The following is a 24,961-nucleotide window of genomic DNA, read 5'->3' as shown; positions in this document are numbered from 1 at the left end:
TTTTAAATTGAATCATGTTAGAACAGGTTTTTAACTCTTCCCCTAAGTTGTTCCACAGACTGACTCCACGCACTGAAATGCACATTGATTTTAAAGTTGTTCTAAATTAAGGCAAATATAATTTGTTGCTTCCTCTTAGACTGTAACTATGGTGAGCATCTCTATCCTGGAATAGGTTCTGTATATTGGATGGTAGAGCGTTTTGGGATGCCCTACACATAATTTGAGCAGTTTTAAAGTTGATTACATCGTGCAGTTTAAGTTGCTTTAACTCCATGAATAGTGGATTTGAATGATGTCTGTAGTGAACATTGGACACAATCCTAATGGCCTTTTTCTGTAGAGTGACTAAAGGCTGTAGATGAGATTTATAACAATTTCCCCAGACTTCAACACAATAGTTTGAATATGACATAATGAATGAATGATACAATAACAGCAGAGCATTGATGTTCAATAAATGACATGATCTCCTCATCATTCCAACACATTTAGCAACTTTTGTCCTTAGGTAACTTATATGAGGCTTCCATGATATATTTTCATCTATTACCACTCCTAAAAATGAATTTTGTTGGACATATTCTATTGGTGTATCATCAATAACAATCCTGATGGGTATTTCACTTTTGCGATTGCTAAAGAGCATGATTTTGGTCTTCTTTAAATTCAGAGACAATTTGTTGGTATTAAACCACGTTTTTAACTTGATCATCTCCTCAGTTACAGAGGCCAGAAGTTGCTTCACGTCGTCACCTGCACATGTAATGGTTGTATCGTCAGCAAAGAGGATGAACTTCAGCAGTGTTGATACTTTACATATTTCATTAATATACATTATAAATAGTGTGGGTCCTAGTACCGACCCCTGTACCTTAATACACTTTTGACCAGTACGTTAAGTCATTTTTTTAAATGTATAAAAATGTGCTTTAAGTACATTACGGGTGTGCAAGGTTCTTTTTTCAATCTTTATTTTGTTAGCGCAGTCAGACCTGATGTTGCGCACATCGCTGTTATTGTGGCGGGGGCAAGCCGCTGTTCTGCGCTTAGCGAGTAAGAAGACGACTTGAGGTTTTGTTAAAAAAAATAAAAAGGAGTTTGTACATTGATCTTACATCCATGATGTCGTTCACAACAACACAAGCAGATGAGATGTGTTGTGGGTGAATAGCTTGTTTTTCTCATAGTTGAGTCGCTGTCTGCGGTGGCCGTCTCCTCCACATTGTTGACTTCAGGTCAGGGCGGTTGAGTGTGTCGGGGATGAATGAGTGGTACTGGACACTTTGTGTCCCCAAACATGTGTTCCTTCACCTGACAATGACAGCTTTTCACTCACATTTGTGCCAATTTTCTGAATTCCGGATTCTGTTATTTAGCTATTTCTGTGATTCCTACCGCGGTTACGTTAACGCATAAATCATATGCCTCACTTTTTCAGTTGAGTTTAAAGATTATTGATTAGGCAAACTAGCGCTGTGTCAAAGAAAAAGTAGCAACCGTGGTTAGGGATGTCCCAATCCAGGTTTTTGCACTTCCGATCCGATACCAATATTGTTTTTGCACTTCCGATCTGTTATACCGATACTGACCGATACCGATACTGGCCTATCCGAGCATGTATTAAAGTTTAAAGTTATTTAGCCTACTTAGTTGTCAGAATCATGTTGAAAAGGGTTTTAGTACTCTTGATAACAACTAGCCAGCTGAATTAGGGGAGTTTGAATAATACACAATGGTTGGTAACAAGAAACTGACCTTGTTACCAACGGTAACGTTATTCAAACGGACCTGAGTTTTTTTTTAAAACTGGATCTGGATCGGCACTTTTCCATGCCTTGCCGATACACATTTTTTGGCAAATATCGGCATCCGATCCAAATATCGGATCGGGACATCCCTAACCGTGGTGACATCCCATACTTCTAGTAGACAGGTTCTTTTTTCCACTGAAACCCTTACTCATCAGTTTCACCATTACAAGGTCAGGTTTTTGCATGCATGTTGTGCGGCCCATTAATTGTATTATAATATTGTTATGATTGTAAGAAGCTGAAATCAAAAGTGTATTAATTGCCCAGTCTTAGCCATGAGTACCATTTTCAGAATCGACCACTGTGGGGGAGCTGCTGAAACTAATTAGCTAGTGCCAAACACAAAGAGTTTGTCATCATTCTGACATTTTACAACCCTTTTCTTTCCTTCTCTGATGTGTGTCATCTACTGTGTGTTCTGTTTGCAGCACCACGGTGAGTATTAGGAGGCGGGTTCTAGAAAGTTCTGCTGCTCTGGTTCAGGCTAACCTGACTGTGTGCAGTATCCTTTTGACTTCATATCCTTTTTTCCCCCGTTACGTGCCGGGGGGGGAAATACATGTCATCTCTCATTGGAAAGCTGTGTTTGAAGTGAAACTATTTGTTCGCAACACACCCGCAGAGCGCCTCAGGCTGGCTTGTGTGTGTGATCACATGTTCTCTGCCCGTCCCGTCAGGTCAGTTCTCGCGTCAGCCGGTCGACGTACCGCAGAACCACAAGCGAGCCGTGTGCGACCTTACCGTGGCTGACCGCCTGGCTCTGTACGATCACGTGATCAACACCCTCAACCAAGAGAAGGCGAGTGCCCTCTCCAGCAACGACGAGCTTTACGTGGATTTGGTGTCCAAGTTAAAGAAGGGTAAGGTGGCGCTATCCTTCGGAATTTATATCTCTCTAACTCGGTTTCAAAGTTGGCCTCAAAATGTCGCCCTGTAGTCACATATGGGTCTTTTGACCAATCAGAGAGCGTATGGCCAGAGGATCTTCCCAATCAGGGGTGTCAAACCCATTTTCATTGAGGGCCACATCGCAGTTATGGCTGCCCTCAGAGGGCTGTTTGTAACAGCGAAATATATGAATTTGCCTATGCATGTGATTATTGTATATATTTTTTACGTACACTGTAAAAAAAAACAACCTAGATTTTACAATAAAAAATGGCAACTTAAAGGGGAACATTATCACAATTTCAGAAGGGCTAAAACCATTAAAAATCAGTTCCCAGTGGCTTATTTTATTTTTCGAAGTTTTTTTCAAAATTTTACCCATCACGCAATATCCCTAAAAAAAGCTTCAAAGTGCCTGATTTTAACCATCGTTATAAACACCCGTCCATTTTCCTGTGACGTCACATAGTGAAGCCAACACAAACAAACATGGCGGAAAGAACAGCAAGCTATAGCGACATTAGCTCGGATTCAGACTCGGATTTCAGCGGGTTAAGCGATTCAACAGATTACGCATGTATTGAAACGGATGGTTGTAGTGTGGAGGCAGGTAGCGAAAACCAAATTGAAGAAGAAACTGAAGCTATTGAGCCATATCGGTTTGAACCGTATGCAAGCGAAACCGACGAAAACAACACGACAGCCAGCGACACGGGAGAAAGCGAGGACGAATTCGGCGATCGCCTTCTAACCAACGATTGGTATGTGTTTGTTTGGCATTAAAGGAAACTAACAACTCTGAACTAGGTTTACAGCATATGAAATACATTTGGCAACAACATGCACTTTGAGAGTGCACACAGCCCATTTCAGGCGCGCTAAGAACATATATTTTTCCACGATTTCAGCACTCAGGTTAACCATACCTAAATAGACACAAAATACTGCATTACACAAGACTACCCGAATGTACTCGAATGATTGAAAAAAAAAAAAATGTTTTTCAGCTAAATTATTGGTAAACACAGTTTATGTATAATAATTTACGTAAAACCGCGAGTAATGAATAAAGTTTTCATCAATTAATATATTCTGTAGACATACCCTCATCCGCTCTCTTTTCCTGAAAGCTGATCTGTCCAGTTTTGGAGTTGATGTCAGCATCTGCTTTGAGTGTCGCAGGGTATCCACACATTCTTGCCATCTCCGTCGTAGCATAGCTTTCGTCGGTAAAGTGTGCGGAACAAACGACTGACCATTTCGTCGGCTTTCCCCACAGCCTCGTATTTTGAACAAATTTAGTCCAATTTCCTGCCACTTTCGCATCTTTGGGCCACTGGTGCAACTGGAATCCGTCCCTGTTCGTGTTGTTACACCCTCCGACAACACTCCGACGAAAGTCAGAAAATGGCGGATTGCTTCCCGATGTGACGTCACGTTGTGACGTCATCGCTCCGAGAGCGAATAATAGAAAGGCGTTTAATTCGCCAAGATTCACCCATTTAGAGTTCGGAAATCGGTTAAAAAAATATATGGTCTTTTTTCTGCAACATCAAGGTATATATTGACGCTTACATAGGTCTGGTGATAATGTTCCCCTTTAATCATCAGTATTTTACTGTAAAATATGCAGTATTATTCACAACATATTACAGTAAATGAAAAAGCAATAACACTTTTTTTTATAATTCTGGCAACTGAGCTGCCAGTTTTTTACCATAGAAAAACCATGGTACGTGTTTTGATTTTATTTACAGTAATACGTTGATTTTTTTTTACCGTAAAATCAACAATTTTAGGGTAAAAAAATGGCACCTCAGTCAACAGAATTTTACCGTAAATATTTTTTTCCGATTTACAGTAATATTCTGTTAAAAAAAACGTAAATTGTAATTTTACAGTGTACAAATGAATGAATATCTTGCTTTGAAATTATAAGTCAAGTAGATATTTAGGTTTTGTGTTTTTTGACAAAAAAATTGTTTGGAAAGTATGATAATATATCCATCCATCCATCCATCCATCCATTTTCTACCGCTTATTCCCTTCGCGGTCACGGGGGGCGCTGGAGCCTATCTCAGCTACAATCGGGCGGAAGGCGGGGTACACCCTGGACAAGTCACCAACCCATCGCAGGGCCAACACAAATAGACAGACAACATTCACACTCACATTCACATGTGTTAAAATATTGAATGATATTAAAGTTAAAAGTATGCCATTTCATCCAGTAAATTTTTTTTTTCTGTCAAAATGGAAAGAACAAATACATTTAGTAAGTGAAGATATGGTACTTTATTGACGCATTATTTCCAGGCTTTCACGGGCCATATAGCATGATGTGGCGGCTCATATCTGGCCCTAGGCCTTAAGTTTGACACCTGTGTCCTAAATGATTGGTCAAAAGCCCCTCACGTGACTACAGTGCGTCATTTTGAGGACCTCTTTAAACCCAAGTTGGCCATACTCCTACTATACAGGGCTCTGCATTTCCCTTCCTGGTGCCATTACGAGAAACCTCTTGTGCAGGTGAAGAGCAGAATGAGCCAAAGACCCACCTGGAGCGCATGGCAGAGATGAGGGACTACAAGAGGCGGCGTCAGTCCTACCGGGCCAAGAACGTTCACATCACTAAGAAGTCCTACACCGAGGTAAGTTCTGTGGCAATGTCCTTTGCTGACAAGCAGGCCTCCCTTAAAGGGGAACTGCCATTTTTTTTGGAATCATTCACTATCCTTATGTAAGACAAGAACTCATATGTTTTTCTTTTTTTATGCATTCTAACTCACAAATAAACACTAGCACAAGTCATACGGCGGTGTAATAATTTCACAGATGCATCACAACGTTCGCTTTTCCCTTCAAAAACAACAACACTACTAATCCTGGCAGACTTCATGAGCGACATCAAAGACTACTTTAGCACAAATGATGATCAGAAACTCATATTTTTGAGGCTGAATATATGGAGGATGATCTACAAGTTTTAGAAGCTGTGTGCTAAACAGATCCAGCTTTAGTGAAACACTAAGCATCATGTAGCAGTATTGCTAAGTGCTAAACAATATATACAAACTATGAACATAATAAAACAATTGCTTACTGTACAATGTCTGCTCTCACTGGGATGCCGACTGATGGGATGTTTACCGTATTTTTCGGACTATAAGTCGCAGTTTTTTTTCATAGTTTGGCCGGGGGTGCGACTTATACTCATAAATAAATAACTTATAAATGTTTTTTTCCTTCTTTATTATGCATTTTCGGCCGGTGCGGCTTATACTCCGAAAAATACGGTATATTTGAAGAATTAATCACAATCCTCAAAGGGTTAGAAAAAAAAGGTGGCCACAAATGAGCGTCTTTTAGTGTTTTTCTTGCCAACTCCGGGTCTAAGTCGAATGTCAAAATTGACCAACTTGTCGGTTTATGCCCACAACTTTCTACTATCCAGGTAAGAGGCATGATATATAATGTAGAATTAACTTTCACCAACTCAGAGGCGATGCAGCAGCTCACCGGCTCAATATGTCTATTTAGCAGCATAGGCTAGTTCGCTCATGGCTAAAAGTAGTTCGTCTGCGTTAGCGCTTATAATGACTTGGTTAAGAATAGTTTGAATGTTGAAGAGTTTCAATTTCCAGGAAAAACGGAATCTGGTTTGGAACTTGGGAAAGTGTTAGTTGAATGAGTGGAATGTGTTGATGTTGGAATGGTTTGATAAATAAGGGAATTTTGGAACTTTGAAAAATGTCCCATTGATTTAAATGGGAATTTCCCCCAAATTTCGGGAAAAGCGGGAATTTTTTTGAAAATGTTAAAAGACTTGAATGAGTTGAAATGGTTGGTGTCGACATTTTTCAAATCGGTCGAGAAATGTTGAAGTAGTAACAAGTTGAATTGAGAAATGGTATTACGTAATTCCTGGAATTTGGGGAAAACCGGGAATTTTTCTAGTTCAAAAAACAACTTTGTTTCTTTGTCCTGATTAAGAGGAATGTTTTGATGGTGGAACGGTTGAAGTGGGTTGAAAAATGTGGGAGGAGTAGTCGCCAGAAAAAAGGGTGGAAATTGTGCTTTGGAAAACCAGGAATTCTGGAAAATCCTGGAATTTTTTTTTACTTGGAAAAAGGGTAGTTTGAATTTCCAGGATCGTGGAATGGCTTGAATCGGTTGAAAAATTTGGAAATGGTGAAAGTTAGAAAAATGGCCAATTCATTTTGAATGGGAAAAATGTCCCGGAAAACCTGGAATTCTGGGAAATCTGGGAATGACAATATTGCTAATACTTGGTTAATATTCAGGTCATGAGATGTAAATAGAGTACTAGTGCCAGTTTTGGGATATTTTTAAGAGGGCTTTATGAGTGAAATAGTATACTCTCATTAGCTCCATTGTTAGCCACCTCCTACTTGCCATATTTTACATGTTAGAATGCACAAAAGATATCTATGAGTTCTTGTCTTACATAAGGATTGTTAAAATTACATTTTGTTTTTCAAACATGTGCTTTTGTAACATTACGTTATCCTTTGGCTGTGAGTGTGTGCGCTAGAGATGCGCGGATAGGCAATTTATTTCATCCGCAACCGCGTCAGAAAGTCGTCAACCATCCGCCATCCACCCGATGTAACGTTTGATCAGAACTGCACCCGCCCGCCATCCGCCCGTTGTTATATATCTATCCATCCATCCATCCATTTTCTACCGCTTATTCCCTTTTGGGGTCGCGGGGGGCGCTGGAGCCTATCTCAGCTACAATCGGGCGGAAGGCGGGGTACACCCTGGACAAGTCGCCACCTCATCGCAGGGCCAACGCAGATAGACAGACAACATTCACACTCACATCCACACACTAGGGCCAATTTAGTGTTGCCAATCAACTTATCCCCAGGTGCATGTCTTTGGATATCTAATATTAATAAAAATTAAAAAAAAAGGGTGAAAACTACGCGAATTGCACCTTGTGCAGACAAGATTTTTCGATCGGACACGGAGGAATTAGCGATGTAAAAGACCACGTTGGGACAAAAAAACACAAGTCTAATGCCGTTGCTAGCGATACAAGTGGAAAACTTTCAACGTTTTTCGTCGCCCAAACAGATTCTTTGGATGTGATAAATGCCGAAGTTTTATTTACGGAGGCAATAATTGAGCATGGACTTCCAATCGCACTGGCTGATCACATGGGACAGTTAATAATGTAATGCAACCTTTAAAAATCATTACGCGGTGATCGCGATCCCAAAAATAAACTTTTCTTGCATGATAATGTCCAGAAAAATTCGCTTTATATTACTATAGAGTCCTTTTAACGAATGAGTTTGATGGTTTATCACAAACCTTAAATGAAAGAAGTCCTTTGTTCTCCTGCACCATGGCCTTGCTTCGTGTTTGGTGCGCAATCCTGTCGGCTGTATTTCACAGCACGACATACTGTTAAAAGTGTTTATACTATTTATGCTTTCAAGTCCAAGTTGAAGAAATCTTGTTAAATGTTGACAGCATAACTACCAAAATACAGAAGTATGTCCTTAATATTTTTGCAGTGCTATTTCTGTTGAAAAGTTCAAATGATTACATTAGAGATGTGATGTGCCACTTTTCAAGTGTCTGATGGCTTCAATTAATTTTCATTAATTTTTCATATTTTGAATTCTTTTGAAAAGCTTACAAAAGAACTACATTTGAATTGTAATTCCATGCTATTGACAGGACTATTAATTTTAATGAAGTTAGCTTACCATGTTTACAGTATGATAATTGTGATAGAAATGTGAATTTTAGGCACAGAATATTTTTTACAATTGAACAAGGCAGTAGATTATACAAGTTTGGACAGAAAGTTAATAATGACACCAATTTTTTTTTTTATGGAATTGTTTAGTACTGTTTTACCATTTGTTTACTGTAAAAAGTGTTTATACTGTTTATACTTTCAATTAACAAATTGAAGTCTTGTGAAAGGTTGACAGGATAACTGGCATTAACTGTCAAAATAATTTCAAACTATTGAAGTTAGCTTACAGAATAAACATGTCAATCAACCCATATGATTTTTGCTGTAATATTTTTGTTTTGAAAAGTCACTGTGACTGATAGAAAAGTGATGGTTTTAGCAACATTTTAACCTGTCTGAATGCTAATAATCATTTTGCGTCGGGGGGCGAAGCCCTGAACCCTCCACCAGGACTTTGTCCTGGACCTACCGGGGCCTGCGGCCCTTGGACCCTGGCTACTAGGTTTTTCTGATTTAAAAGTTGGCAGGTATGGTGAGGTTATAAAGCTTTTGCCTGTTAAAGAAAGGAGACTGATCCAATGCAGCACAGACTTGCGTGTGCCACGCTGTCACGACCCAGACGCACACCAGTGCGCAATCATATGGGAGCCGCGCTGAGCGCACCTCCAAGCGCGTCTCGCTGCCGGCGACGGCCAGGTATGGGCCCACGCTCCAGCGCCATCCATTTTCAGGGCTAGTTGATTCGGCAGGTGGGTTGTTACACACTCCTTAGCGGGTTCCGACTTCCATGGCCACCGTCCTGCTCTCTATATCAACCAGGGTGAGCCCCACACCTTTCGTGAGCGCACTGCGCGCGGAGTGACCCCTGTTACGCGCCCCCGGCAACAGGGGTGGCGGGCAGGTAAGCTGCGCGGGCGGAGCGCGCGGAGTGACCCATGTTACGAGCCCCCGGCCACGGGGGTGGCGGGCAGGTAAGCTGCTTACCTGCTGCGCGTGACGCCGGCCGCGGCGAAAGCGGACGAGGCGGGGTGTCGGTGCGGTGGGCGCGGTAGTGACCCTGGACGTGCGTCGGGCCCTTCTCGCGGATCGCCTCAGCTACGGCTCCCGGTGGGGCCCTCTCGGGGGAAGGGGCCTCGGTCCCGGACCCCGGCGAGGCGTCCCTTCTCCGCTCCGTAAAAGTGTCCATCTCTTTTCTTTTTTTTTCTTCTGTTGTGGCATATGCAGCAGGTGCCTGCTCGTTTTTCGTATGTGGGTAACAACATTTAACTATGTATATATATTTCCGAATTGGTTTAACTGCCACCCGCAAAAAAAAAAAAAAAAAAAAAAATCTAATTAATCCGCCCGACCCGACCCGCGCGCGGATAAAATCTTATTTTTTTTAATTTCATCCGCCCGATCCGCGGATAATCCACGGACTCCGCGGTTGTGTCCGCAAACCGCGCATCTCTAGTGTGCGCGTTCTAGTAAAGTGCAAATTACATTATGTCGGACAAGGAAGAGGGCGGGTTACAGCTGGTGGACTGTTCTTTTTTTAAACTCTCATAATGGCCCCCAACACGTGAGACATCGTTAAGAAGCAAAATAATAACTTGTAAAATGTCAATAAATGACCGGGTGTTTGAAATGGAATTTGATACTAAATATTTATTTATTTATTTATTTGTTGTCCTGTCCAGCTTCTCAGGCAAATCATACCTGTATAGTTGATGTAGATGCCCATATCGGCTGTTCAGATTTACTTTACAAGAGAGAAGTTTAGGCAATGTTCTCTCTAATTTTTCATGTGTGTGAGCAAACGCACAAACACCCTGAGCATTCAGTGGAATACAGACGTGCACACTGTGGCCATACCAGCAGCACATTTGTCTCAAACATGACATAACAATTTAAATGTCTTATTATTATAATCAAGTGACAGTAGTCAATTTCAAGAGATTATTTTGGCCCACTTAGATATTGTTTTTTTTAATCAGCTATGCACTATAGTATTTTATGCCTGGGTGGGTGTCCTGCTTTGGAAAGATTGTGTACCCCTTTCAGAGATCACATTTAGTTCCCCATAAAACATTCACATGTTGCATGAGATTAAGTGTTTATTAACTTTATGTCCGTAAAATAAATAGTTTTATTAGCAATAATGTAGTCCTGTAACATCATTTCATGATTAATATCCAAAAAATAACATTCTTAACAAATGACAGTAGAATAAGCACACTGATTGAGGAGTCATAGTAAAACGACCTGAAATTTAAACTTTACGTGTAGTGTTGGAGTTGTCCAACTTTTTGTGTGGCCATAAACGCACCAGTGGCTAATTGCCATAGTGCAGGGGTCGGCAACCCAAAATGTTGAAAGAGCCATATTAGACCAAAAATTTAAAAAAAAAATCCGTCTGGAGCCGCAAAAAATTAAAAGCCTTATATGAGTCTTATAATGAAGACAACACATGATAAAAGTGTCTATATTAGCTATACATAGGGATGATGTTTGATAAGAAATTATCAAGTTCGAGCCTATTATCGAATCCTCTTATCGAGTCCAGATAGGTTGTTGTATATGGAAAAAAACACACAATATTTGGTTTAACAAAAGCTCACTTTTATTTTATAAGAAAACAATAACATCTAATAAATAAATAAATATTGACTGTTACCACCCTAAAAAAATAAAATAAAATAAATAAATATTGACTGTTGTTACCCAAAGTATATTAAGTGGGATTTTTCAGAAAAACAAATATATACAGTAACACAAAAACAACCTGTCTCTGTGATCACTATAGGTGTATAAATAATAATATAGTGTTAAATAAAATCAGTCCCTTGGGCACAAAACTGAAAATAATACAGCTCTCCAAAAAAGTGCACTTCTGCTGCTATTTGACATAACTGTTTGTTATGATGCTTTGACATTGTTGCACTTTATTTCTTTATTGAAAGAAAATTCTATGAAGAGAAAAGTTGTTTGCAAATGTGGTTACAATGCTAAAAAATGAGAAGTTAGAGCTAAAAAAATAAATACTCTATTGAGTTAACATTATTTCTTTATAGGGGGAAAGATGTGATGTTATGAGCTAGGGCAGAGGTCGGCAACCCAAAATGTTGAAAGAGCCATATTGGACCAAAAATACAAAAACAAATCTGTCTGGAGCCGCAAAAAATTAAAAGCCATATTACATACAGATAGTGTGTCATGAGATATAAATTGAATTAAGATGACTTAAAGGAAACTAAATGACCTCAAATATAGCTACAAATGAGGCATAATGATGCAATATGTACATATAGCTAGCCTAAATAGCATGTTAGCATCGATTAGCTTGCAGTCATGCAGTGACCAAATATGTCTGATTAGCACTTCACACAAGTCAATAACATCAACAAAACTCACCTTTGTGCATTCATGCACAACGTTAAGTCTGGTGGACAAAATGAGACAGAAACACGTCCTAGAAAGTCGGAGAAAGTTATACATGTAAACAAACTAAGGTGAGTTCAAGGACCGCCAAAATTAGTAGGACAAAACGGTGCCCGCCAAATACTCGAATCAGTGACGCATGTTTAATATAAACAGTGTGCTTTATAACAATTAGGGAGGTTTGTGTCATGTTTGTCCTCCTACAGAAACCATATTAAAACAAAAAAAAAATATTTTTTTCCCCTCATCTTTTTCTATTTTTCATATATTTTTGAAAAAGCTCCATAGAGCCACTAGGGCGGCGCTAAAGAGCCGCATGCGGCTCTAGAGCCGCGGGTTGCCGACCCCTGCCATAGTGTATGTGTTGGTGCAGGTGAGAGAGAGAGCAAGCGGCTGCTGTTGATATAACAGATGACAAAGAGTTGCTTTTGGCTTGGTTTGTACGGTAGACAACGACCAGTTTTGCTAGATAAAAGTATTTTACACATTGTTTTGGTGTGGTTATGGCCGACAAACAATTTCGCTAAATAAAGGGACCGATGGAATTCCTGTCCTTTAAGTGTCTCCATAGACGTTACAATAATTTAAGTGTTGACAAACATTGTTTTATCTGTTGTGGCCGCCTTTCGTCACCTGTTACTCACAGTTGCATTGCAAAATCATACAAAACAAACTATTTGTTTATGTTGTTTAGAGTGGGACGCGTGAGCAGTGCGCAATTGCACAGGTTCGCACCTTAGAGGGAACGTTGAGTGTAGGATACTTCTCTTGTTGCCTTATTTGTATTTGACTTTATTACATGTATTTATATTATCATTTGATGCAGCCGGGCTGGAGCAGGAGGGGATAGAAAGAGAAAAAAAGGAAGACAGAGGGGGAAATTGTGGGGATAAGACAGAGACAAAAACAACAATAACAACAACAATAGAGCAACATCAGCAAATACGATATGTACAAATATGATGGTAAAAGTGATGGCAAAGAAGCAGTTAGCGGAATAAATAATAATACAGAAATGATACTACATTTTAAAAGGCAGCTCTCACTGATATGTGCATCAGGTTCTGGTGGTCCAGTGGTTAAAGCAAGTGCCCTTGGAGCAACAAACATGTCCATGTAAAATAGTATATGGGGATAGCCAACAAATGGTTATTCGGTTGTTTTGCACGAGAAATAAATTATTAAACAATTTGTTTAACATTTATAGTTAATAATCCAAAACATACTTTCAAATAAATTCCGGTTTGAATCCAACAGTATTACATTTTTTTTACACAAATAAAAAGAGGGGCCATAAATCTTCACACTGGTAGAAGTGAACTCTGCCAACAAGTTGTATTATCAATGATTTTTCGGGGAACATGATGGTGGGATTGACTAGTTGGGTGCACATAAAGCAGGGCTGTCCTAACTGAGGGCCGCACATTGAAAAATCAAAGCGTGGGGGCCATTTTGACATATTTAATTTTCAAAACACTTTTTCATCTTTAGGGCTCCCCTCAAATTTGGTCTCGGGGACCCGTAAGGGTCTCAGTCCTAAAAATGTTTAAAAAAGGTCATAACATTCTTTTCTCCCCTAACGCTTCAATCTTTATATCAACTTCAGATCTATCTTGTCAATTTAAACTTAGAATTTTGTTTTTATATTGATGCCCTTTTGTTGAAGAAACAATATTTTACCCGAAAACATTTCAAAGTGTAATATTTGATGTGAAGTGTTTGTAGCTTTATAAATTGGATACATTTTTATAAAAACATTGATATTCATTCTTTTTTATTTTTTTTACAATGACAGTTATAAAAAAAATGATCTGCAATCCTAAATGTGTGGGGAAAAACCTACATCATTAAAAAAAAGTTTTTTACATTTAACCCTTAAATCTTTAATTCACCAAGATCTTCAATTTCAGATCTATCCATCGATTAGAAGTATTTATCATTTTTAATGTTTTTTTTTTTTGTTTGTTTCATGCCCTTTTTGTCATACAAAACTTTTGTTTTTATGGCAATTTAGCAAACACACAACATATGTAATATTTTCTCCCAAAAATACTTCAAAGTGGGATATTTGATGTGAAGTAATTGGAGCCTTACATAGGTCAATAATTCATTAGAATATTGATTTTCTTTCTTTATTGTTTTTTGAGCAATGACCGTTTAAAAAAATCAGATAAATCCTCAGGGATCCAAAATAGCCCCACTCATAAAAGTGTGAAAAAATAAGTCTTACATCTTTCTTTTCTTTTTTTTTTTTAACTTTAGAAAACCTTAGTTTTTATGGCAAACACGCAAAATATTCAATATTTTTTCAAGAAAAATATTTTAAAGTGGAATATTTGATGTGAAGTAATTGGAGCCTTCAATAAGTCAATGATCCATAACAACATTTATTTTGATTCATCATTTTATGCCAGCTTTCTATTATTTTAGAATACATTTCACTTTGCGTTTTTATTCCAATTTTTTTTAATGTACCGGTAATAGTATTTTTGAAATTTGCTGGGGGACCGTTAAAAAATTAGCTGCGGCTCGCAAATGTCTCCCACATAGAGGGTTGCTCATAATATTGTTTGTTTTTGTTGACAGTTGATGTTAATGTTTAAGTTTATGGATATGTTAACAAAAGTAGGTTTTCTGGGTCAAAGAGGGAAAAACTGTCTGTTGTATGTCTGGAAGGAAATTACTGCTTTTTGTAATGTCCGGTAAAGGCGGCCTATCTTTTTGTGAGACGACAAACATCCTTATCACCCCTCAGGTCATCAGAGAAGTCATAAAGGTCCACTCGGAAGAGCTTGGCAGACAGTGGAAGGACGAGCATGAAGAGGAGAGGAAGGAAGAGGAGGAGGAGAGGATGCTAACCTCCCAAAGGTTTGTGAACATTCTTTTGTATTAATACAATAACACAAGTGTGAGTTGCAACTAATGGTTTTGGACAGGTAATGATTAAAAAGATTGCGTGGTATTCTATCACGCCACTAGAAGAGGCAATTCCTGAAAGAATTGCGTGTGAATGCTCCAATCTTGAAGTTGAACTGAAATGCTGTCCGAATGTACAAACCCCGTTTCCATATGAGTTGGAAAATTGTGTTGGATGTAAATATAAACGGAATACAATGATTTGCAAATCCTTTTCAACCCATATTCAATTGAATGCACTACAAAGACAAGATATTTGATGTTCAAACTTATAAACTTTATTTATTTTTTTGCAAATAATAATTAACTTAGAATTTCATTGCTGCAACACGTGCCAAAGTAGTTGGGAAAGGGCATGTTCACCACTGTGTTACATCACCTTTTCTTTTAACAACACTCAATAAACGATTGGGAACTGAGGAAACTAATTGTTGAAGCTTTGAAAGTGGAATTCTTTCCCATTCTTGTTTTATGTAGAGCTTCAGTCGTTCAACAGTCCGGGGTCTCCGCTGTCGTATTTTACGCTTCATAAGGCGCCACACATTTTCGATGGGAGACAGGTCTGGACTGCAGGCGGGCCAGGAAAGTACCCGCACTCTTTTTTTATGAAGCCACGCTGTTGTAACACGTGCTGAATGTGGCTTGGCATTGTCTTGCTGAAATAAGCAGGAGCATCCATGAAAAAGACGGCGCTTAGATGGCAGCATATGTTGTTCCAAAACCTGTATGTACCTTTCAGCCTTAATGGCGCCTTCACAGATGTGTAAGTTACCCATGCCTTGGGCACTAATGCAACCCCATACCATCACAGATGCTGGCTTTTGAACTTTGCGTCGATAACAGTCTGGATGGTTCGCTTCCCCTTTGGTCCGGAAGACACAATGTCGAATATTTCCAAAAAACAATTTGAAATGTGGACTCGTCAGACCACAGAACACTTTTCCACATTGCATGAGTCCATCTTAGATGATCTCGGACCCAGAGAAGCCGGCGGCGTTTCTGGATGTTGTTGATAAATGGCTTTCGCTTTGCATAGTAGAGCTTTAACTTGCACTTACAGATGTAGCGACCAACTGTAGTTACTGACAGTGGTTTTCTGAAGTGTTCCTCAGCCCATGTGGTGATATCCTTTAGAGATTGATGTCGGTTTTTGATACAGTGCCGTCTGAGGGATCGAAGGTCACGGTCATTCAATGTTGGTTTCCGGCTATGCTGCTTACGTGGAGTGATTTTTCCAGATTCTCTGAACCTTTTGATGATATTATGGACCGTAGACGTTGAAATCCCTAAATTTCTTGCAATTGCACTTTGAGAAATGTTGTTCTTAAACTGTTTGACTATTTGCTCACTCAGTTGTGGACAAAGGGGTGTACCTCACCCCATCTTTTGAAAGACTGAGCATTTTTTGGGAAGCTGTTTTTATACCCAATCATGGCACCCACCTGTTTCCAATTATCCTGCACACCTGTGGGATGTTCCAAATAAATGTTTGATGAGCATTCCTCTACTTTATCAGTATTTATTGCTACCTTTACCAACTTCTTTGTCACGTGTTGCTGGCATCAAATTCTAAAGTTAATGATTATTTGCAAAAAAAAAAAATGTTTATCAGTTTGAACATCAAACATGTTGTCTTTGTAGCATATTCAACTGAATATGGGTTGAAAATGATTTGCAAATCATTGTATTCCGTTTATATTTACGTCTAACACAATTTCCCAACTCATATGGAAACGGGGTTTGTAGTATGAATGTAAAAATAGTTTGAATGTTGAAGTGTTTGAATTTCCAGGAAAAACGGAATTTGGTTTGGAACTTGGGAAAGTGTTAGTTGGATGAATGGAATGTGTTGATGTTGGAATGGTTTGAATAGGTTGAAAAATGTGGGAATTGTGGAAGTAAAAAAAAAAATGGACAATTAATTTTGAATGCGAAAAATGTGCCTGAAAACGGAATTTAAAAAAAATTGTTGAAGGAGACCGCACAATTTTGAACAAGCTGAATATTTTGAAGTTGGAACGGTTTGAATCAGATGAAAAATATAGGAATTGTGGAACTTTGAAGAATGTCCCATTGATCTAAATGGGAATTTCCCAAAAATTTGGGAATTTTGGGAAAAGCGGGAATTTTTTGGAAAATGTTAAAAGACTTGAATGAGTTGAAATGGTTGGTGTCGACATTTTTCAAAAAGAAATGTTGAAGTAGTAACATGTTGAATTGAGAAATGTTATTACGGAATTCCTGGAATTTGGGGGAAACCGGGAATTTTTCCAGTTCAAAAAACAACTTTGTTTTTTTGTCCTGATGTGTGTGTGTGTGTGTGTGTGTGTGTGTGTGTGTGTGTGTGTGTGTGTGTGTGTGTGTGTGTGTGTGTGTGTGTGTGTGTGTGTGTGTGTGTGTGTGAATACATACACACACACATATAATTGGAAAGTTTGACTCCTACCTTGTTTACTTCTGCGACAACCTCCTAAAATGCGCCAAACATGGATAATATTTTCCCATCATGCATTGTAATGGATTTAAATGGGTGTAATTTTGAATGTTTTATGGTTCTTGCACGTTTTTTTTTTAAATATCCACCAAAATTCAGTGAGCAGGTTGTGTTATGTGTAACCGTCCTGTTGACTTTTTGTGTGGGTTGCAATTTTTTTCCTGCCATGACTAGGGAAGGTTGTTTGGATTGGGTCATATAAGTAAATGTCTGCTGTAAATATTCCCATTGTCCACAAGATGGTGGCAAATTTGCAGCAAGCAGATATTCAAAATGTATTTGAAAACTTCCCGCGGGCTGTAGTTTGGACACCCCTGTTTTATATTGTCAAACACGTCACAGCATTATTGTGATTATTTTGATACCGCAGTATTTACAATACTGTGTCATAAATACACTTACTAACATCCCAATTTGCCCGACAGGCGTAAACCTAATGAGCGGCGGTCCGCATCAACAGAGTCTCGCCACTCACGCGGCAAACGCCATCGCAGTCGCGAGCGAGAGACCAAGAAGAAGAAGAGGAAAAGGCAAGTTTTTTATTGTTTGAGTAAAGCCACTTCAAAAATGTCACGTGTTCTCATCGCCGCCTGTCTGCATCCTCGCAGGGATTCACGCTCGCCAGATGAGCGACACCGTGACCGCAAAAAGAAGAAGAAGAAAAGGAAAGAAGAGCGAGGGAAAAGCGACAGTTCCTGATCAGATAGGTCAACATACCCGAGGAATATTCCCACTTACGTTTTGGAACTATTGACTTTTTAATGATGATGATGTGATACACTGAGAGGTAAATCAATGTCAAATAAATCCATGGAACCACATTTTTGTTCGAATTGTTCTTATATGACACACATATAATAACCATTTTGCAAGTCGTCCAATCAGAAGAAAGGCGTCCCAACACAAAAGGGGAGTAAAAAGGAAAGCGGTATGAAATATCTTAACCACGTTTTGCTGCTGCTCCTCTTTTGACTGCCTTACAGTGTGAACAGGCTCCGCCCCTGAAGCCCGCCGATTGGCCGGCAGAGCTTTTCGACTGAAGCCATGGAATGTCGGACGAGAGTGTCATCGGTGCAGCTCTGATACCGCGGGGGGTCAAAGGTCGCCCCTGATTTTACTCATTTACGTCGCGTTTTTGACGACGTTTATTTGGGGGGATTTTGTTTAATGATCATGTAAAACACAATAATACGCATATTTTTTTACATGAAAGCTAAGCATTTAATTGACTCCTTAAGTGGCAATGAATGAATTTGATCGTGTCGTCATGATCATCGTTGTTATTTATAGAGTGTAATTTGCTTTCCACTAATTCTGATCCTTTGCAGAAGTCCGAAAATGTTCCTTTGGTGGTAAGCGTCGCTCCGTCTGGCGTGTCCTCCTCCTGTCTGCTGTGCTGATGCTGGATTCTGCCTCAGGTATTTCTCACCCTGTTGCGAAGAAGAGATATTGGACGAGAGCAAGAAAAAAAGAGAAGGCGGGCGAGACGCCAGCACAGGGTCCCGCCAGCTCCTGGGAACCTGAGGGCGCCCGCAGAGCCACAGAGAGACACGATCCAGGAGGGGGAACCATCGCCAGGAACATGCAGTGAGAGAGGAGAGGCCAGCACTGCGAAGGAAAAGCTCTCGTTTTTGTTTTCAGAAATCCGGTCCAGCTTGAGAGGACTCGCCGTGCAGCATCATGGGAGCCTCCGCTGTCAAGGTGAGGGCCCCGCCGGCTGTGAGTGCAATGAGGGACTTGGGGAGGAAGTCCAGACAGAGAATAGAGGAAGTGGACTGCTAAAGAAAGGTGTCGTTTAGGTTGGAAGGTGTCAAAGATCTAATGTGAAGATAATTTACAAAGTGTGATACTATGCTGAGAATGATACGGGTTCTTAAAGTCACCTCCATCTTGTTGAGGTATACCCTTTCAAAAGCTCCTTTTAAGGCTGTTGATCATAAAGAAAAGTGTGAGTAAGGTCTTTTTCCAGTACATTTGCTAGGTTTTTCATCTGATTTTAACCTTGGAACCCTCGGTAAAGTGATTATATTTCCTCATACGCTCTCGGCCTTCACCTCACTGGCCTTGAGGTCCCGCGGGGTCATTTGTGCTACACGTCACACCTGCAGGTCACGTACTTCAAAAGCACCCCCGTCTAATCCAGGGTGTCCGCGGGTCATTAAAAAGCATATTAAGTCAGTAAATGGATTTTGCGAAAATCAAGGCTTTTGATTGATTGATTGATTGATTGAAACTTTTATTAGTAGATTGCACAGTTCAGTACATATTCCGTACAATTGACCACTAAATGGTAACACTCCAATAAGTTTTTCAACTTGTTTAAGTCGGGGTCCACGTAAATCAATTCATGGCCTTAAATTGAATTAAAAAGGCTGAGTGCAATGAACTGATCATAGGCAGCAGTTAGCTGCGCCAAATGACCGACAAAGAAACTTCTGCTGATGCCACCACAACTGGCAGCTGCTGCTACCACTACAGAAAAATAAGTGAAATAAAATAAATTAAACTGTCTTGTGAGCCACTAATTAACCAGAGAGCAACAGTTAATGTAAACTTTTCAACGGTTCAACATGATCATTGTCAAATGCTTGCAATGTTGTCTATACATATACATACATATATACTATATGTAGGACATTTGGCATTACATTTGTTTCAAGTGGATTTGTTTAAAAAAAACAAAAAACATTAAATTAGATTCGGTGATACCTACAGAAACCCTGTAATCATGAAAAAAAATAGCTTCCTTCTTTCCCTACTAATAGTTTCCAATGTTTAACATCAGCCTGTTTGTTCTGAGCTTTTTTGCAGTTTTTTTGGTAAAAATGGTTTGCTTCATAAAATGTCAAGATTGTGTTAGAGGATGGAATGTAAAAGTGCAAACATGTTATATGTAACAGACACACAGTGGAGCACAGTGGTTCTTAAACTTTTTTTCCCTTCCAACAAGTACCACCTGAGAAAACACTTTGCTCTCCAAGTGCCACCATAATGACCAACATTAAAATATAGTAGCATAGTAGGGCTGAATGTTCATTAAAAACAAGGCAGAGGTTTTATTTAGGAACTATATTTATTATTTTGTCCACTTTAACATTACACACAGTTTGAATAGTAACACTGTGTTTGAATAATTAATTAAGTGATTATTTGGCGTACCAGTGGATGGAGCCCGTGTACTACAGTTTAAGACTCACTGTTTTGTGCATTATATAATGGATTATTTGTGGATAGACGGAGTCATTGTGGACGTGACTTGGGTACTTCAGAAAGATCGTTTCTTTAGTGCAGAGTGCGGCTCCGGAGCCAATTTAGGCCCAGAGCTTGTTTTTTTTTTTTTTATTGGCCCTTGACAGTTTGTAAAAAATGTATTCATGTTATAAGTAGTGCTGTCAAACAATAAATCAGATTAATCACAATTTTGAATTTGGATTAATCACAAGTATTATATCTCTTGCATAACTTCAATTGACTTATAAATTTCAATTAATTTAAAAAAAGACCCCAGTATTTGGACACAAATGTTATTTTGTTGTTCGAATAGAGTAGAGCCGTGATTCTCAAACTGTGGTACGCGGACTCCATCTAGTGGTATGCCAAAGAAGTCTGTAAATATGTATCGTTGTTGATGTTTGTGCATTGTGCATACTTGCCAACCTTGAGACCTCCGATTTCGGGAGGTGGGGGGCGTGGTTAAGAGGGGAGGAGTATATTTACAGCTAGAATTCACCAACTTGAGTATTTCATATATATATATATATATATATATATATATATATATATATATGTGTGTGTGTGTGTGTGTGAAATACTTGACTTTCAGTGAATTCTAGCTATATATATATATTTATTTATTTTTATTATATATATATAAATAAAATAAATACTTGAATTTCAGTGTTCATTTATTTACACATATACACACACATAGCACTCATCTACTCATTGTTGTACTTGAAAGTACAATGCAATACAATTCCGGGGCAATGGCACCTATCAAATACACAGTAATGAAAACACAGTTGTTCTACTAACTGTACTGTGTGTTATGAGAGTAGAGTATGTGTGTGTGTGTGGCCCTTTAATAGGTGACAGCATGTGAGGTGAGTGACGTCAGTGAGTGTGTGGGCGAGAGAAGAGAGGGAGCGGTAGAGTAAATGCGGGGAGGGACTAGTTGGTTTTGCGTTGGATTGGCTGTGTGCAAGCAATCAATAAAGCAAGATTTGCAACTAATCGCTGGACTCATCATTCACCCTAAAGTCGTCCGCTGTGGACACCCACTGCTGGGTAAAGTGAAGGGTGTTGCCTTGAGCATACATCAGGCCTGGAGAAGTGTCTCCCCTGCGCTCTTTGACTACGGTCTCGTTCTTCTGCTTCGTCTCCTTGTGTGCGCACACTGGATTCAGGTCCGCATGGAGCTGGAGGGGGGGTGGCCTCCAGCTCCGGCTGAATTCCGGGAGATTTTCGGGAGAAAATTTATTCCGGGAGGTTTTCGGGAGAGGCGCTGAATTTCGGGAGTCTCCCGGAAAATCCGGGAGGGTTGGCAAGTATGGCATTGTGGGTAATGTTGCAGTAACCAAAATATTAAATGTAGATGTTAAAAAAACCTCTGCCATGTTTTTAATGAACACTTAGGTCTACTACGCTACAGTATTTTATTGTTGGTTATTATGGAGGTACTTGGCGAGCCTGGTGTTTTCTTAGGCGGTACTTGGCGAAAAAGTTGGTAAAGGAGCCAAATAAATGGCGTGATTAATCTGCATATATCCATGATTAATTCCAAATTTGTTTGTGTTAACTCGTTATTTTTGAAAGCCCTAGTTGCACACTAATTTACTGTGTCACTTATAACACAACGCTAACGTGGATGTTTTGTTCAGCTAGCTTATTGATTTGATCATCTTTTATGCACAATGTATCAAAGCATCCTTCAATTTTTTTGGAGCATGGCCCTCGCCAGACAGAGTTCGGACACCCCTGCTTTTGTATATTTTACATGAGGAAAATGTCAGGGTCCATCCAGAAACTGGTGGATACACGGTAATTTCATGCCATCTTGTGGGACAGCATTCCATTGTTCTGCCTGTCAATATACGTGTCTGGCCGAGATTGACGAACAAAGATACAATTTTGTATTGCAATCATCATTTTCACACCAGTTAAGTTGCACTGCGGCACAGTGGTTGGCGAATCACACAAGTCAATGGTGGAGTGTAATTCAATACTTGGCCACCAGGACTCACGGTTTGTGAGTAGAGGCTCCACCTCGTCAGATGTGGGTCAAAGGTCTTAAGTCAGACGATAGTGACCACAGATATAGCTGGATCTAAAAAAAAAAAAAAAAGGGGCCTATGTTGCGGCCATTTAAGCAGGGGCCACCACCATTTTAAGGCAGCGCAATACAATGCGTTTTATACTGAAAATAAATCATAATTTGCTCATTTTCCAGTCAGTTTCATACGCTCTAGTTTATTGTCAACGTATAAACATGTGCTGGTAATACATTACATTTAAAAAATAAATCAATCTTATTCCTTCCGACGCTGACACTTTGCCTCTATTATTATTATTATATAGATATTTTGTCTACAATAACTACTATACAGTATGGCGATACAGGATTATACAGTAACCGATAAACTGCCCTATAATACATGTTTATAAGGGGTGTAAAAAAATCTAATGAATCGCAATTATTGCTACTAACAATTCAAAAAAATCGATTTAAATTTTTCTAAACAAATGTTTGTGAAGTTTCCCTCTTGTGGGTCCTCCTGACTGTAAAAGATCTTCTCGTGAGCCCGGTAGTCTGGTGTAACAATGTCTTTTATTTGTGCGCACACGCGCCAACAAAGCACACTGTTTCTTGCAACGTTCCAGTCCTTCTGCTGCTCTCCTTCTTGCGGCGTGGTCTCGGGCACATACGGGTAGTGTCTGTCTGCAACTCCAACTCCAACCACGTGTCTCGGGCCGGCTGCTGCTAATAAAGGCGACAGGTGTTTAGATAACCAGCCCCAGCTGGGCAATCTACTCACCTGCTACTGGCTTCGAGGCTGGTCCTTACACACCCCGCTCCGGGGTGTGTAAGTAATTCTGCCCTGTCAAGCCACTCAGGGAAATCATAAATCATATTGTTGATGTAGATGAACATAACTGCTGTATAGATTTACGTGTTGGATACTTCTCTTTTTGCCTTATTTGTATTTGACTTTATTAAATGTTTGGGTAGCATTTTATCAAACAGTACCAGTTTTCTTTTAAGTAATATAGAAATGAATCAGAGCTGTTTATCTATTTTATGGAGGAATATAACTAATCATAGAACCGGGAATGTTATTATAAAAGTAATGATTTTGAATCCAGAATCGAACAATACCCGCACGAATCAAATCGTCTGGTGCCCAAAGATTCACAGCCCTAATGTTTATATCCGGTAGGGGTTCACATAAAAATCAATTCACATCCGAATGCTGATTCTTATTCACACCGATTTAAATCTATTAAATAAATATTTGTTTTATTTTCTTTAAGAATTCATTTTTTTTAAATACCTTTTTAGGCCATTTAAATGCAACCAGACAGAGTTTTTCTAACCTATAACCTGTTTTGAAAACATTTCATTAGAATTATTATACCAAATGATACATTGCGAGGATAGTGTTGAATCGAATTGTCACCCCAGAAATCGGAATCGGAATCTAATCGCTAGATGCCCAAAGACTCACACCCCTAATATCCGGTTAAACCGACTCAGTGGCCTTCAAACCCCGGCCGAGTCATAACAAAGACTATAAAAATGGGACCCATTATCTCCCTGCTTGACACTCAGCATCAAGGGTTGGAATTGGGTGTTAAATCACCAAAATGATTCCCGAGCGCGGCCACCGCTGCTGCTCACTGCTCCCCTCACCTGCCAGGAGGTGGAACAAGGGGATGGAACAAATGCAGAGGGTAATTTCACCACACCTAGTGTGTGTGTGACTATCAGTGGTACTTTAACGAAAGAAACAAGGCATATTTTACAGTGTTATGCAGTGTTTTTCTTTTCATATTCTGAATGGGTTGTAAGTTTGTCATTTCACTTTTAAGGCTATTTAAATTGAACAAAAGCCACCCTGAGGAAGTAGTAAAGTACAAATAAATCAGAGGCAGACACCTGAATATTTACCCAAGTATGTGATAGTAGTATAGACTTATAGACTTAGACTTAGACTTCCTTTTTATTGTCATTCAAATTTGAACCTTACAGTACAGATAAGAACGAAATTTCGTTACATAAGCTCATGGTAGTGCAGGATAAAAAAGCAATAAGGTGCATATATAAATAAATATATATAAAATAAATAAATATATATAAATGAATAAATAGATTACTGTACAGATAAATATATTGCACTTTTTCACATGCGTCCACATTTATGGATGTATGTTATATTGTCTTTTTTATTCCAGCGAGTTACCGGTAATCCATTTTGGGGGGAGTTGAGGGGATAATTTAATTATGATGCGTTCAAGAGTCTTACGGCTTGAGGGAAGAAGCTGTTACAGAACCTGGAGGTTCTGCTTCGGAGGCTGCGGAGCCTACTATATACTGTATATAGTAGTGCAGTTTAAACATAATGTATGAAAAAAGCAGTACTTTGCTAAATTGGTATTTAATCCAACCAGTAGAGGTCAGTGTTTACTGTA

General features: G+C 39.3%; 2 protein-coding genes across 5 annotated transcripts in view; both read left to right on the top strand.

The window, feature by feature from the left end:
• snrnp48 (small nuclear ribonucleoprotein 48 (U11/U12)) overlaps positions 1 to 18,118 on the top strand; it is a 41,004-nt gene extending 22,886 nt beyond the window's left edge. For both annotated transcript variants that reach the window (XM_061956922.2, XM_061956914.2), the window contains exons 5-9: positions 2,492 to 2,674; positions 5,232 to 5,353; positions 14,618 to 14,730; positions 17,698 to 17,802; positions 17,881 to 18,118. In XM_061956922.2, the coding sequence (XP_061812906.1) occupies positions 2,492 to 2,674; positions 5,232 to 5,353; positions 14,618 to 14,730; positions 17,698 to 17,802; positions 17,881 to 17,971 (614 nt within the window). In that variant the 3' untranslated portion in view covers positions 17,972 to 18,118. The remainder of the gene's footprint in view (positions 1 to 2,491; positions 2,675 to 5,231; positions 5,354 to 14,617; positions 14,731 to 17,697; positions 17,803 to 17,880) is intronic.
• Positions 18,119 to 18,863: 745 nt separating this feature from the next.
• Positions 18,864 to 24,961, top strand: part of LOC133603626 (uncharacterized) — a 64,709-nt gene continuing 58,611 nt past the window's right edge. Inside the window, exon 1 of one of the 3 annotated variants that reach the window (XM_061956904.2) lies at positions 18,864 to 18,973. In XM_061956904.2, coding sequence (XP_061812888.2) covers positions 18,953 to 18,973 — 21 coding nt within the window. In that variant the 5' untranslated portion in view covers positions 18,864 to 18,952. Of the gene's footprint in view, positions 18,974 to 24,224 lie in introns of those variants that run through there. The other 2 variants (XM_061956897.2, XM_061956888.2) reach the window with 2 other exon arrangements.

This window comes from Nerophis lumbriciformis, linkage group LG04 (genome assembly GCF_033978685.3).
Source record: "Nerophis lumbriciformis linkage group LG04, RoL_Nlum_v2.1, whole genome shotgun sequence".
Lineage (NCBI taxonomy): Eukaryota > Metazoa > Chordata > Actinopteri > Syngnathiformes > Syngnathidae > Nerophis > Nerophis lumbriciformis.
Note: the sequence above shows the minus strand (reverse complement) of the source record. Positions and strands in the feature narration are given on the sequence as shown.